Below are 11136 nucleotides of genomic sequence, written 5' to 3'. Positions count from 1 at the left end.
AAAAAAAAAAGAAAATAGGCAAATATTTTCCTCAACCAAGCTCAGGTACTTACTTCCTCAATTCTATCCAAAAATCTAGATTAAAAACCTTTGACTTACAGGAAAATGCAAAAATAATTTTGGAGCCAGAAATTTATGTACTAGAAGCCAGACTTCAGACTTTAGTCCCTACATTATTTACACTTGAATGACCTTAGACATCCAACTTCTGAGCTTTGGTTCTCTCACTGAGAACAATTCCTCTATCATGAGGTTATGGAGATCAAATATTAGTTACTACAACGCCAAATGACCAACATGCTGTTTTTGACTGATTTTAATACCACATATTCAGCCCCAAATATTTAAAGACAGTTAATTTTCAATAAAACTCATATAAGAACGACATAATGATTCACAAAGAAAATGATTAATAGAGACACAACTTTAAATAATAGTTTGGCAAGACATATGGTATAGTTTGTCTAAACTGGGGAGTTGGACAGGCCTGAATTGCTAACAGCCTGTCCGTGATTTGACATCAGCATGGCCTGGACCTATCTAAATCCCAGTTACAGTACTTTACTTTTACTAAGTAAAGTTACTTTAACCTCTGGGCCTTAGTTTTGTCATCTTTAAAACATTGTAAGTATTGTTTTAGAGACAGGACAGGACCTAGCTTAAACAATAAATGGAGCTGTTATTAAAGCCTACATTTTAATAAAGCCAAAGGAATCAATTTGGAAGTCAAACGTTTGTTGTGGAATTCTGTCTATATAAACTTCACAATCTTTTTTCTGCCCAGCAAAACACATATACGAATAACTGTGGTATCTGCGTAGCATACCATTCCTAAAACAAACTGGCTGGCATGGCTAAAAATCTTATCTGATTTCTTATTCTGCCTAAGGAAAACAACAATGAGGATAAAAAACAGTAAACGGAATGAGTTCAGTAATTTTAAGTCTTTTCATGATTTCCTTGGAATGTTCCAATGAATATTATAAATGTTAGATATACTCTTAGTAGTCTTTTTAAAAACTAATTTAAATATCTCAAACTTATCGGCGATACAAAGTTAAAGAAAAAAAACGTAAAATCATTTACTTACTTTATGTTGAAATATTACGAAGTAAGATTTTCCCACAACCCGGAAAAAAAAAAAAAAAAAAAACCAGGAGACAAAAAAAAAAAAAAAAAAAAAAATAGGATCACACCAATAAAAAAAACAAAAAGGGAAGAAAAAGTCAGGCGAATTCACTCCCGGAAAAAAAAAAAAAAAAAAAAGTCTGCCATAAGCTGGCCCCGACTCCGAGATCCATTATACAACCTGTAAATTTCTTCCATCATTGAAAAGATTCTTTTTATGAGCATAGTTAACAAATGCCAAGTTGCGAAGTTGCAGCTTTGCTGGTTTGACGTTTTCACAATATAAGAACAATATGATCTGGAATCTACTCAAAGCATTAGCCAGGCAGTCAGCTGACGCTCACTGCACACAAGAGGGCAGAATTAAGGAAAATTAAATTTCGTATTTGTGTAAGGTTAGGTATCCAACTCTATCTTGAAAACTAAAATAGGCCAACAGCAGACGTTCTAGTTAAAGTAATAAAAGTATCTCGTTGTTCAAATAACATTACAAAAACGGCTTTTCCCGGAAGAAGTTTCTCTCATTCTTGCAATTTTCCCTGTAAAGGGCTTTTAATCGGCTCACAGAACCAACCCCTCATCACGCAGCTGCTGCTAGAGTAACTTTTACAAAAGGTCAAAGCGGTGCCTTTCAAGGCTTCCAAACCCTATTGGCTTTTCCACGATTCAAAGTAACTCGCTTTCACCCATAGAACGTTCCAGAGACCTAGGGACCTGGCCCGGACAGAATTTGGTGGAGGTGGCTCAAAGGAAGTTTTCAATTTTATTTTCAAAACACTTACCGCATTTCACCTTCCTCCCTCCGCGTTCCCACATGTTGCTCGCCTCCCTCCCAGAGGGCCCAGCGAGGACGCACTCGGCCCCCGGAACATGCCCACCTCATTACCCTCTCCTCCCTCAGACTCCGCCCCCAACCCCCCTATGCTGCCTCCTTTAGGAGATCCATATGGGACACTTTCCCCTTCCTCTGATCCTCACGCCACACCAGACCAGCCCTCCGTTCTTCTCCTTCAATTCTCCTCCACGACGGACCTCACCTCCCACAGCTTCCTAGAGTGTGGTGAGCGCGCAGAGGGGAGCTGAAGGCCTGCTCGGCCCAGGTGCTGTGTCAGCCTGTCTGCCGGTTCCGCGGCGTGTACGGCCCGGAAAGTCACATGGCGGTGGGACCGGCCGGCGCCTCCACACTCCTGCTCTCCTAAGAGCAGGACGAGACTAGCAAACCCACTCACCTCCACGAAAAGCAACATGTCGTCCTCCGCTAGGCCCAATCGTTCCCGCCGCCGCAACTCCAACTGGCTCACAGGCCCGCGCCCCAATTGCTAGGATAAGGGCACACACACTCGCCTTGCCCCTCCACCCGGCAGTGGACCCGGCTCCTCCCCCGCCGTCAGCCGCTGCGGCCTGACCCGCCCAGTTCCCCCTCCCTTAAAACAACAACTGCTTCCGGGTCTAGGGAAAAATTGTTTCCGGGAGAAAAGAGATCTCGGCGCGCTCAACTTTTGCACTATCTTTTCCAGCAGCAGTGTGGGATGTACTATCATCTGTCCGGGGTGGGGGACGATTAGAAGGAGACGCCATTCTGTGGCAAGGGGATGTGTAAAAATCTTAATGATACATTTTATCACTTGCCAGATAGCTACACAGCACTCATAATTCCGCCGTTTTCATAGTTCAAAATCTAGATTTGATTTTAAAATACGACCTTGTCAAAGTGCACTGAACAAACGTCCAACCCTGCTGAAAACGTAGTGGCTCACAGAAAAAAAGTAGACAAGAAAAAAAAAAACTGTGAGAGTAATAAACATATTAATAGCCTCTACTGTACTGCTGTATATTAAATGCTCACATTGCGTTTGGCACTATACTAAGCATTTTATGTTAATTAATCTTAAAACAATCTTATGCAATAAATACTACTATTATCATTCATTCCCATTTCACACTTGAAGGGGCCCTCTAGGAGGTTGGGTTTCCCTTAAGCACCCTTTTTTTTTTTTTTTTTTTTTTTAAAGACGGGGTTTCACCGTGTTGCCCAGGATGGTCCTGATTTGACCTCGTGATCCGCCCGCCTAGGCTTCCCAAAGTGCTGGGATTATACGCGGGAGCCACCCTGCCTGGGCCCCTTAAGCACACCTTTAAAGAACTTTGCCCCAGGCTCACTTGAATTAGTTACTCATATCTCTGCTTAATATACAATAGACCCAGCGCCTGTAATCCCAGTACTTTGGAAGACCAAAGCGGGTGGATCACGAGGTCAGGAGATCAAAACCAGCCTGGCCAAGATGATGAAACCCCTGTCTCTACTGAAAATACAAAAATTAGCTGGTCGGGCCGGGCGCGGTGGCTCAAGCCTGTAATCCCAGCACTTTGGGAGGCCGAGGCGGGTGGATCACGAGGTCAAGAGATCAAGACCATCCTGGTCAACATGGTGAAACCCCGTCTCTACTAAAACTACAAAAAAATTAGCTGGGCATGGTGGCGCGTGCCTGTAGTCCCAGCTACTCAGGAGGCTGAGGCAAGAGAATTGCTTGAACCCAGGAGGCGGAGGTTGCGGTGAGCCGAGATCGCGCCATTGCACTCCAGCCTGGGTAACAAGAGCGAAACTCTGCCTCCAAAAAAAAAAAAATAAAAAAAAAAAATTAGCTGGGCATGGTGGCATGTGCCTGTAATTCCAGCTCTTTGGGAGCCTGAGGCAGAGAATTGCTTGAACCCGGTAGGTGGAGGTTGCAGTGAGCAGAGATCGAGCCACTGCACTCCAGCCTGGGTGACAGAGAACAAGACTCCGTCTCAAAAAAAAAAAAAAATATATATATATATATATACATAATATATGCTACTGGTAATAACACTTAGTCTGGATAGTCTCTTCATTAATGTTCTGCCATTAATTCAAATGAAATACAATAAAAACAAAATTAATTTTTTAAATTATCTTTATAATTTTTTAAATTTTTTTTTTATAAAGACGGGGTTTCACCATGTTGGTCAGGCTGGTCTTGAACTCCCAATCTCAGGTGATCCGCCCACCTTGGCCTCCAAAGTGCTTGGATTACAGGCGTAAGCCACCACGCCCAGCTATAATTTTTTATAAGATGGTCCAAATTCCTTATTATCTTTAGCAATATATAGTAGCATCTATCCCTTCCTTAATACCCCCACTTCTACATCCTAGTTCAAACACTCATCTTTTGAAATAATCATGTCTTGGCAGGGAGGGGTGGCTCACGCCTATAATCTCAGCACTTTGGTAGGCTGAGGCAAGCCAATCACTTGAGCTCAGGAGTTCAAGATCAGCCTGGCCAACATGGTAAAACATCATCTCTACTAAAAATACAAAATAAGCCGGATGTGGTGGTGCACACCTGTAATCCCCGCTATTTGGGAGGCTGAGGCAGGAGAATTGCTTGACCAAGGAGGCAGAGATTGCAGTGAACCAACATCATGCCACTGCATTCCAGCCCAGGCAATAGACTGAGACACTGTCTCAAAAAAAAATAATAATAATAATAATAATAAAAAATAAAAATTGGCCAGGAGTTGTGGATCATGCTTGTAATCCTAGCACTTTGGGAGGGCAAGGTGGGTGGATTGCCTGAGCTCAGGAGTTTGAAACCAGCCTGAGCAACATGGTGAAACGCTGTCTCTACTAAAATACAAAAAAAATTAGCGGGGCATGGCAGAATGCACCTTTGTCCCAGCTACGTAGGAGGCTGAGGCAGGAGATTTGCTTGAACCTGGGAGGCAGAGGTTGCAGTGAGCAGAGATCCTGCCACTACACTCCAGCCTGAGCAACAGAGCAAGACTCTGTCTCTAAAAATAAATAGGCTGCTCTCGGTAGCTCACGCCTGTAATCCTAGCACTTTGCGGGACCAAGGCGGGCAGATCACCTGAGATCAAGAGTTTGCGACCAGCCTGACCATAATGGAGAAATCCCGTCTCTACTAAAAATACAAAATTAGCTAATTATGGTGGCGTATGACTACAATCCCAGCTACTGGGGAGGCTGAGGCAGGAGAGTCACTTGAACCTGGGAGGCAGAGGTTGCAGTGAGCTGAGATTGTGCCATTGCACTCCAATCTGGGTAACAGGAGCGAAACTCTTGTCTCAAAAACAAATAAATAAGAATAAGTAAATAATCATGTCTTGATTTTTCCAATAGATTTTTCTATTCTATTATCTTTAAAATCTTCCTAAAGTGAAGGTTCCATTTTCACAAAACAGCTGTTACTTGATTTCAAGACTTGCCATTCTGATCTCATGTAATCTTCCTTGCTTTGCTGCAAATGGAATCTCCTCAGATACCAAATTCATTCGACCACCAAACTGCTGAAATCTATCTCAGACCCACTAATCTGGTCCACAGTAAACTCCAGTTAGGTTATCTCAGTGATTAAACCAATCTCCTTACTTTCTGCCCAAGATACAAACTCATTAGCACTCACCTCCAAAGCCATGGCTCAAGGTATCTTCCCTGCCTGTATTGCCTCCATTTGTCAATCAACCTTCTCTCTCCATAAGGTTTTTCACAGACTCTGCTTCCTACAGATTTCTTCGTGTCCCTCTAGCACTTGATTGTTATATTCTATCTTAAATTTTTTTCTTTATCTGTTTTTTGTTTTTGTTTTTGTTTATATTCTTCAGTTTAGGATAATGGCAGCTGCATAGTTTTTCAACAAATGTTTCTCAGATTGAAAGGGAAGTGGGACTTAAAAACTAACTTTAAGATGCCTTCATGTCCACTTGCTGATTGATGAATTCCATGCTGCATAAAAAGATGCAAGTGAGAGAGAGAGAGAAATAACACACAGTTAGTGTAGTTGACAAGCATTTAGGCTACTTTGTGAATGCCTACTGGGGTAAGCAATGCATGACAAATAAAATTATTTATTTATTTATTTATTTTTGAGATGGTGTTCCTCTCGTCACTCAGGCTGGAGTGCAGTGGCATGATCTCAGCTCACTGCACCCTCCATCTCCCAGGTTCAAGTGATTCTCCTGCCTCAGCCTCCCAAGTAGCTGGGACCGCAAGTGCCCACCACCATGCCCAGCTAATTTTTGTATTTTTAGTAGAGACAGCGTTTCACCATGTTGGCCAGGCTGGTCTTGAACTCCTGACCTCAAGTAATCCACCTGCCTCTGCCTTCCAAAGTGCTGGGATTACAGGCATGAGCCACCCCACTCGGCCATAAAATTTATTTAAGGATGTCACAATCTAACATTATAGCTGGGCATGGTGGCTCACACCTGTAATCCCAGCACTTTGGGAGGCTGAGGCAGGTGGATCACTTAAGGTCAGTAGTTCAAGACCAGCCTGGCCAACAGGGTGAACACCCATATCTACCAAAAATATAAATAATTAGCCAAGTATGCCAGGCACAGTGGCTCACACCAGTAATCCCAGCACTTTGGGACGCTGAGGCAGGCGAATCACCTGAGGCTGGGAGTTTGACGCTAGCCTGGCCAACATGGTGAAACCCCATCTCTGCTAAAAATACAAAAATTAGCCAGGTGTGGTGGCAGGTGCCTGTGATCCCAGCTACTCCGGAGTCTGAGGCAGGAGAATTGCTTGAACCCAGGAGGCAGAGGTTGCAATGAGCTGAGATTGTGCCAATGCACTCCAGCCTGAGTGACACAGCAAGACTTCATCTCAAAAAAAAAAAAAGAAAAAAGAAAAGTTTCCATTAGAAGAGACAGCAGAAACTATAATGGACATCCAAATTGTAGACAGTTTCTGTGGATGACCTAATGAAGAACATGCCAAATGTGAGAAAAACAAAATTAAAGCACAGCATGTGGTGTTAAGATATTCACGAACTTCCTGCTGAGCAGTCTAGGGGAAAAAAAAAGATATTCACGAACTACTGGATAGAGACCAATAATAGTTACCGTTACACCTCAGTGAAGCAAGTACTATAATAGAAAGTTCGAAAAGTAATTTGAGAACATGCGGCAGCAGCAATTTAGTCAATGAGATGTTAAAGGGAAGAAAAAATATTTAATTTGCTTTCTGTATATTGACTGATATCTTTAAAAGACAACATGCTGGGCCTGTAATCCCAGCACTTTGGGAAGCCAAGGCAGGTGAATTACCTGAAGTCAGGAGTTTGAGACCAGCCTGGCCAACATGGTGAAACCCCATCTCTACTAAAAATACAAAAATTAGCCAGGCGTGGTGATGTATGCCTGTAATCCCAGTTACTCGGGACTCTGAGGAAGGAGAATTGCTAGAACCCAGGAAGCAGAGGTTACAGTGAGCTGAAATTCTTCCACAGCACTCCAGCCTGGGCAGCAAGAGTGAAAGTCCATCTCAAAAAACAAAACAAAACACAAAAACACTACTTTGGCTGGGTGCAGTGGCTCACACCGGTAATCCCAGCACTTTAGGAGGCCGAGGCAGGTGGATCACTTGAGGTTAGGAGTTTGAGACCAGCCTGGTCAATGTAGTGAAACCCTGTCTCTACTAAAACTACAAAATAATTAGCCAGGTGTGGTGGCAGATGCCTGTAATCCCAGCTACTTGGGAGGCTGAGACAGGAGAACTGCTTGAACCTGGAAGGCGGAGGTTGCAGTGAGCTGAGATCCCGCCACTGCACTCCAACCTGGGCAACAGAGCAATACACCATCTAAAAAAGGAAAAGGAAAAAAAAAAAAAAAAAAAGACTGTTACTTAATGATTCCTAGCCTCCCTTTCTCTGTAGGACTGAAACACATAAATTGTTTAATTTTACAAATTTACAACAAGGACTTAACATAGGACTAATAAGTTTACAAGGACTCATCATAGGAAGTTCTTGCAGAGACATAAAGAAATTGCAGGCCGGGTGCGGTGGCTCACACCTGTAATACTAGCAGTTTGGGAGGCCAAGGTGGGTGTATCACCTGAGGTTGGGAGTTCAAGACCAGCCTAGCCATCATGGTGAAACCCCATCTTTAAAATAAATAAATAAATAAATAAACAAAAAAGAAATTGCATCCATAATTTATATAGAATGTAAAAGCTATAAAATTATACTATATAGCTTATTATTAATAATGCATACACCTGGCTGGGTATATGGCTCACACCTGTAATCCCAGCACTTTGGGAGACTGAGATGGGTGGATCACCCGAGGTCAGGAGTTCAAGACCAGCCTGGCCAACATGGTAAAACACTGTCTCTACTAAAAATACAAAAATTAGGCTGGGCAAGGTGGCTCACACCTGTAATCCCTGCACTTTGGGAGGCCAAGGCAGGAGGATCACAAGATCAGGAGTTTGAGACCAGCCTGACCAACATGATGAAACCCTGTCTCTACTAAAAATGCAAAAATTATCCAGGTGTGGTGGTGTGCTCCTGTAATCCCAGCAACTCAGGAGGTTGAGGCAGGAGAATTGCTTGAACCCAAGAGGCAGAGGTTGCAGTGAGCTGAGATCGTACCACTGCACTCCAGCCTGGATGACAGAGCAAGACGCCATCTAAAAAAAAAAATTATTTGGGAGGCTGAGGCAGGTGGATCACAAGGTCAGGAGATGGAGACCATCCTGGCTAACACAGTGAAACCCTGTCTCTACTAAAGATACAAAAAATTAGCTGGGCATGGTGGTGCATGCCTGTATTCTCAAGTTCTTGGGAGGCTGAGGCAGGAGAATCACTTGAACCCAAGAGGCAGAGGTTGCAGTGAGCTGAGATTGCTCCACTGCATTCCAGCCTGGGTGACAGAATGAGAATCTGTCTTGGAAAAAAAAAAGAAAGAAAAGAAAAGAAAAAAGAGTAAGCAGTGCAGAATATGATCTGCATCCAAATGATATCATCCAAGTTACCATTTGTCTAGGAAAAGTTAAGGGGCACCTAAGGAAGTAGTTGTAAACCCTTATTCCATTACAGGTTTAAAAATACTTAAGTAGCCGGGTGTGGTGGCTCACGCCTGTAATCCCAGTACTTTGGAAGGCTGAGATGGGTAGATCACCTGAGCTCAGGAGTTCAAGACCAGCCTGACTGACATGGTGAGACCCCATCTCTACAAATAATGCAATAATTAGCTGGGCGGGGTGGTACACGCCTGTAACCCAGTTACTCGGGAGGCTGAGGCAGAAGAATTGCTTGAACCCAAGAGTGGGAGGTTGCAGTGTGCTGAGATCAGGCCATTGCACTCCAGCCTGGGCGACAAGAGTGAAACTCCATCTCAAAAAAAAAAAAAAAAAAAAAAAGACTAGGCAAAAGCCCAGGAAGAGAGAAGAGCCAGGAATTGCATTTGACACACCAAGATTTTAAGCTAATTTAAGCAGGGCTATATCTTCTATTTATTTAAGTGTTCTTGTTATTTCCTACCCTCCATCCCCCCTTCACCCTTCTACCATGGCAGCATATAGAATGCCCAGTTCTCTGCATATAGTAAGCACTCTTTACATGTTTGATCAATGATAATGTCACAATGGATCTATTGTGACATCAACGGGACTGGAATACCATGGTAGCCATCAATTAGTAGCTGAGTATGCCACAACTTCTGGGAGGAGAAAAGACCTCTTAGCTTCCTACTGAATATCTTTATTCCCATTTTCCTAGATTCTATGAAAAAGAAGAAATAAAAGGAAATCACCCACATTTTCAAAATGTTTATCAAAATGCAAAATGAGATAGACCATGACCATGAATCAGAAAAATACATCAAGGATTCCACCATCATGAGAAGAGATCCCCAAAATGTTCTTGGTCCTTCGGTGCTCCCTAAACTTGAGATCCCATTCTCAGTAAAGGATATCATCTCCAGGATTGAGCGAGCACAGCTCCATCGAGCCAGAGAGGTAGGTAGTGAATTCAAAGTTTAGAGGCTGCAATTTTCTTTTTAAACTTTCTGTGACCAAGTACATTTTTGTTTGTTTTAGAAATCATTTTCACAATATTTGACTGTATTTAAGGTAGCTTTGACTTCAAATGACAATTTCACCTGACACTGACTGTGGATATAACAAGCTCCAATTTGACATTAATCTCTTTATGTCAGGATTAATAAAGCCTTTTAAGAAATAAATCAAGGCCATGCCTGGTGGCTCACACCTGTAATCCTGGCACTTTGGGAGACCGAGATGGGTGGATCACCTGAGGTCAGGAGTTTGAGACCAGCCTGGCCAACCTGGTGAAACCCTGTCTCTACTAAAAATACAAAAATTAGCCAGTGGTGGGCACCTGTAATCCCAGTTAATCAGGAGACTGTGGCAGAAGAATCGCTTGAACTTCAGAGGCAGAGGTTGCTGTGAGCTGAGATTGTGCCAGGGTACTCTAGCCTGGGCAACAAGAGTGAGGCTCGGAGAAAAAAAAAAAAGAAAGAAAGAGAGAGAGAAAGAGAGAAATCATGTGCTACCGAATGACTGGGATAGAAAAAAAGTTTTAAATTTATAGCTATTACCAATATCTAATTTCAGCCAATAGTTTTCATTTGTTCCCTGTGGAGCTTTTATCAAACAACTATTAACCAGATGGAATTTAGATTGCTTTGAATTCTAGTTCCTTTCATTTTCCCTATACACTTCAAGGGAGAAATTGTCTAAGAGAAATTGAAGGACATTCAGTAGAGTGTTTAAATAACATTGGCCCGGTGCAGTGGCTCATGTCTGTAATCCTCATACTTTGGGAGGCTGAGATGGGAGGATCTCTTGAAGCCAGGAGTTAGAGACCAGCCTGGTCAACATAGTGAGACCCCATCTCTATATTTTCAGAAAATGAAATAAATAAATAAATAAATAAATAACGTAAGAATCAAAATACCCCAAACAATTACGGTTATACTGCATTTTATTCTCTCAAAGTACAAAATCAGGCCAGACACAGTGACTCATGCTTGTAATCCCAATGCTTTGGGAGGCCAAGGCAGGAGGATCTCTTGAGTTCAGGAGTTCCAGACTAGCCTGGCCAACATAAGGATACCTCCTGTCTACTAAAAATAAAAAAATTAGCCAGGCATGGGAACTCAAGCCTGTAGTCCCAGCTACAGAGGATCCCTTGAACCCAGGAGGCTGCAGTGAGCACC

The 11136-nt window shown here is 42.8% G+C and overlaps 2 protein-coding genes across 16 annotated transcripts in view; one reads left to right on the top strand and one right to left on the bottom strand.

Moving 5' to 3' along the window:
• The window catches only part of LARP4 (La ribonucleoprotein 4), an 81957-nt gene extending 79378 nt beyond the window's left edge, over nt 1-2579 (bottom strand). For 5 of the 15 annotated variants that reach the window (XM_017545829.2, XM_017545832.2, XM_017545831.2 and 2 more), the window contains exon 1: nt 2358-2535. In XM_017545829.2, the coding sequence (XP_017401318.1) occupies nt 2358-2375 (18 nt within the window). In that variant the 5' untranslated portion in view covers nt 2376-2535. Of the gene's footprint in view, nt 1-1910; nt 1983-2165; nt 2274-2357 lie in introns of those variants that run through there. The other 10 variants (XM_017545834.2, XM_037744709.1, XM_017545830.2 and 7 more) reach the window with 8 other exon arrangements.
• A 7008-nt stretch (nt 2580-9587) lies between these two features.
• FAM186A (family with sequence similarity 186 member A) overlaps nt 9588-11136 on the top strand; it is a 59510-nt gene continuing 57961 nt past the window's right edge. The window contains exon 1 of the mRNA XM_037744658.1: nt 9588-9913. Coding sequence (XP_037600586.1) covers nt 9722-9913 — 192 coding nt within the window. The 5' untranslated portion in view covers nt 9588-9721. The remainder of the gene's footprint in view (nt 9914-11136) is intronic.

This window comes from Cebus imitator, unplaced genomic scaffold, assembly GCF_001604975.1.
Source record: "Cebus imitator isolate Cc_AM_T3 unplaced genomic scaffold, Cebus_imitator-1.0 Scaffold181, whole genome shotgun sequence".
Classification (NCBI taxonomy): Eukaryota; Metazoa; Chordata; class Mammalia; order Primates; family Cebidae; genus Cebus; species Cebus imitator.
This window is presented reverse-complemented; position numbering and strand designations above follow the sequence as displayed.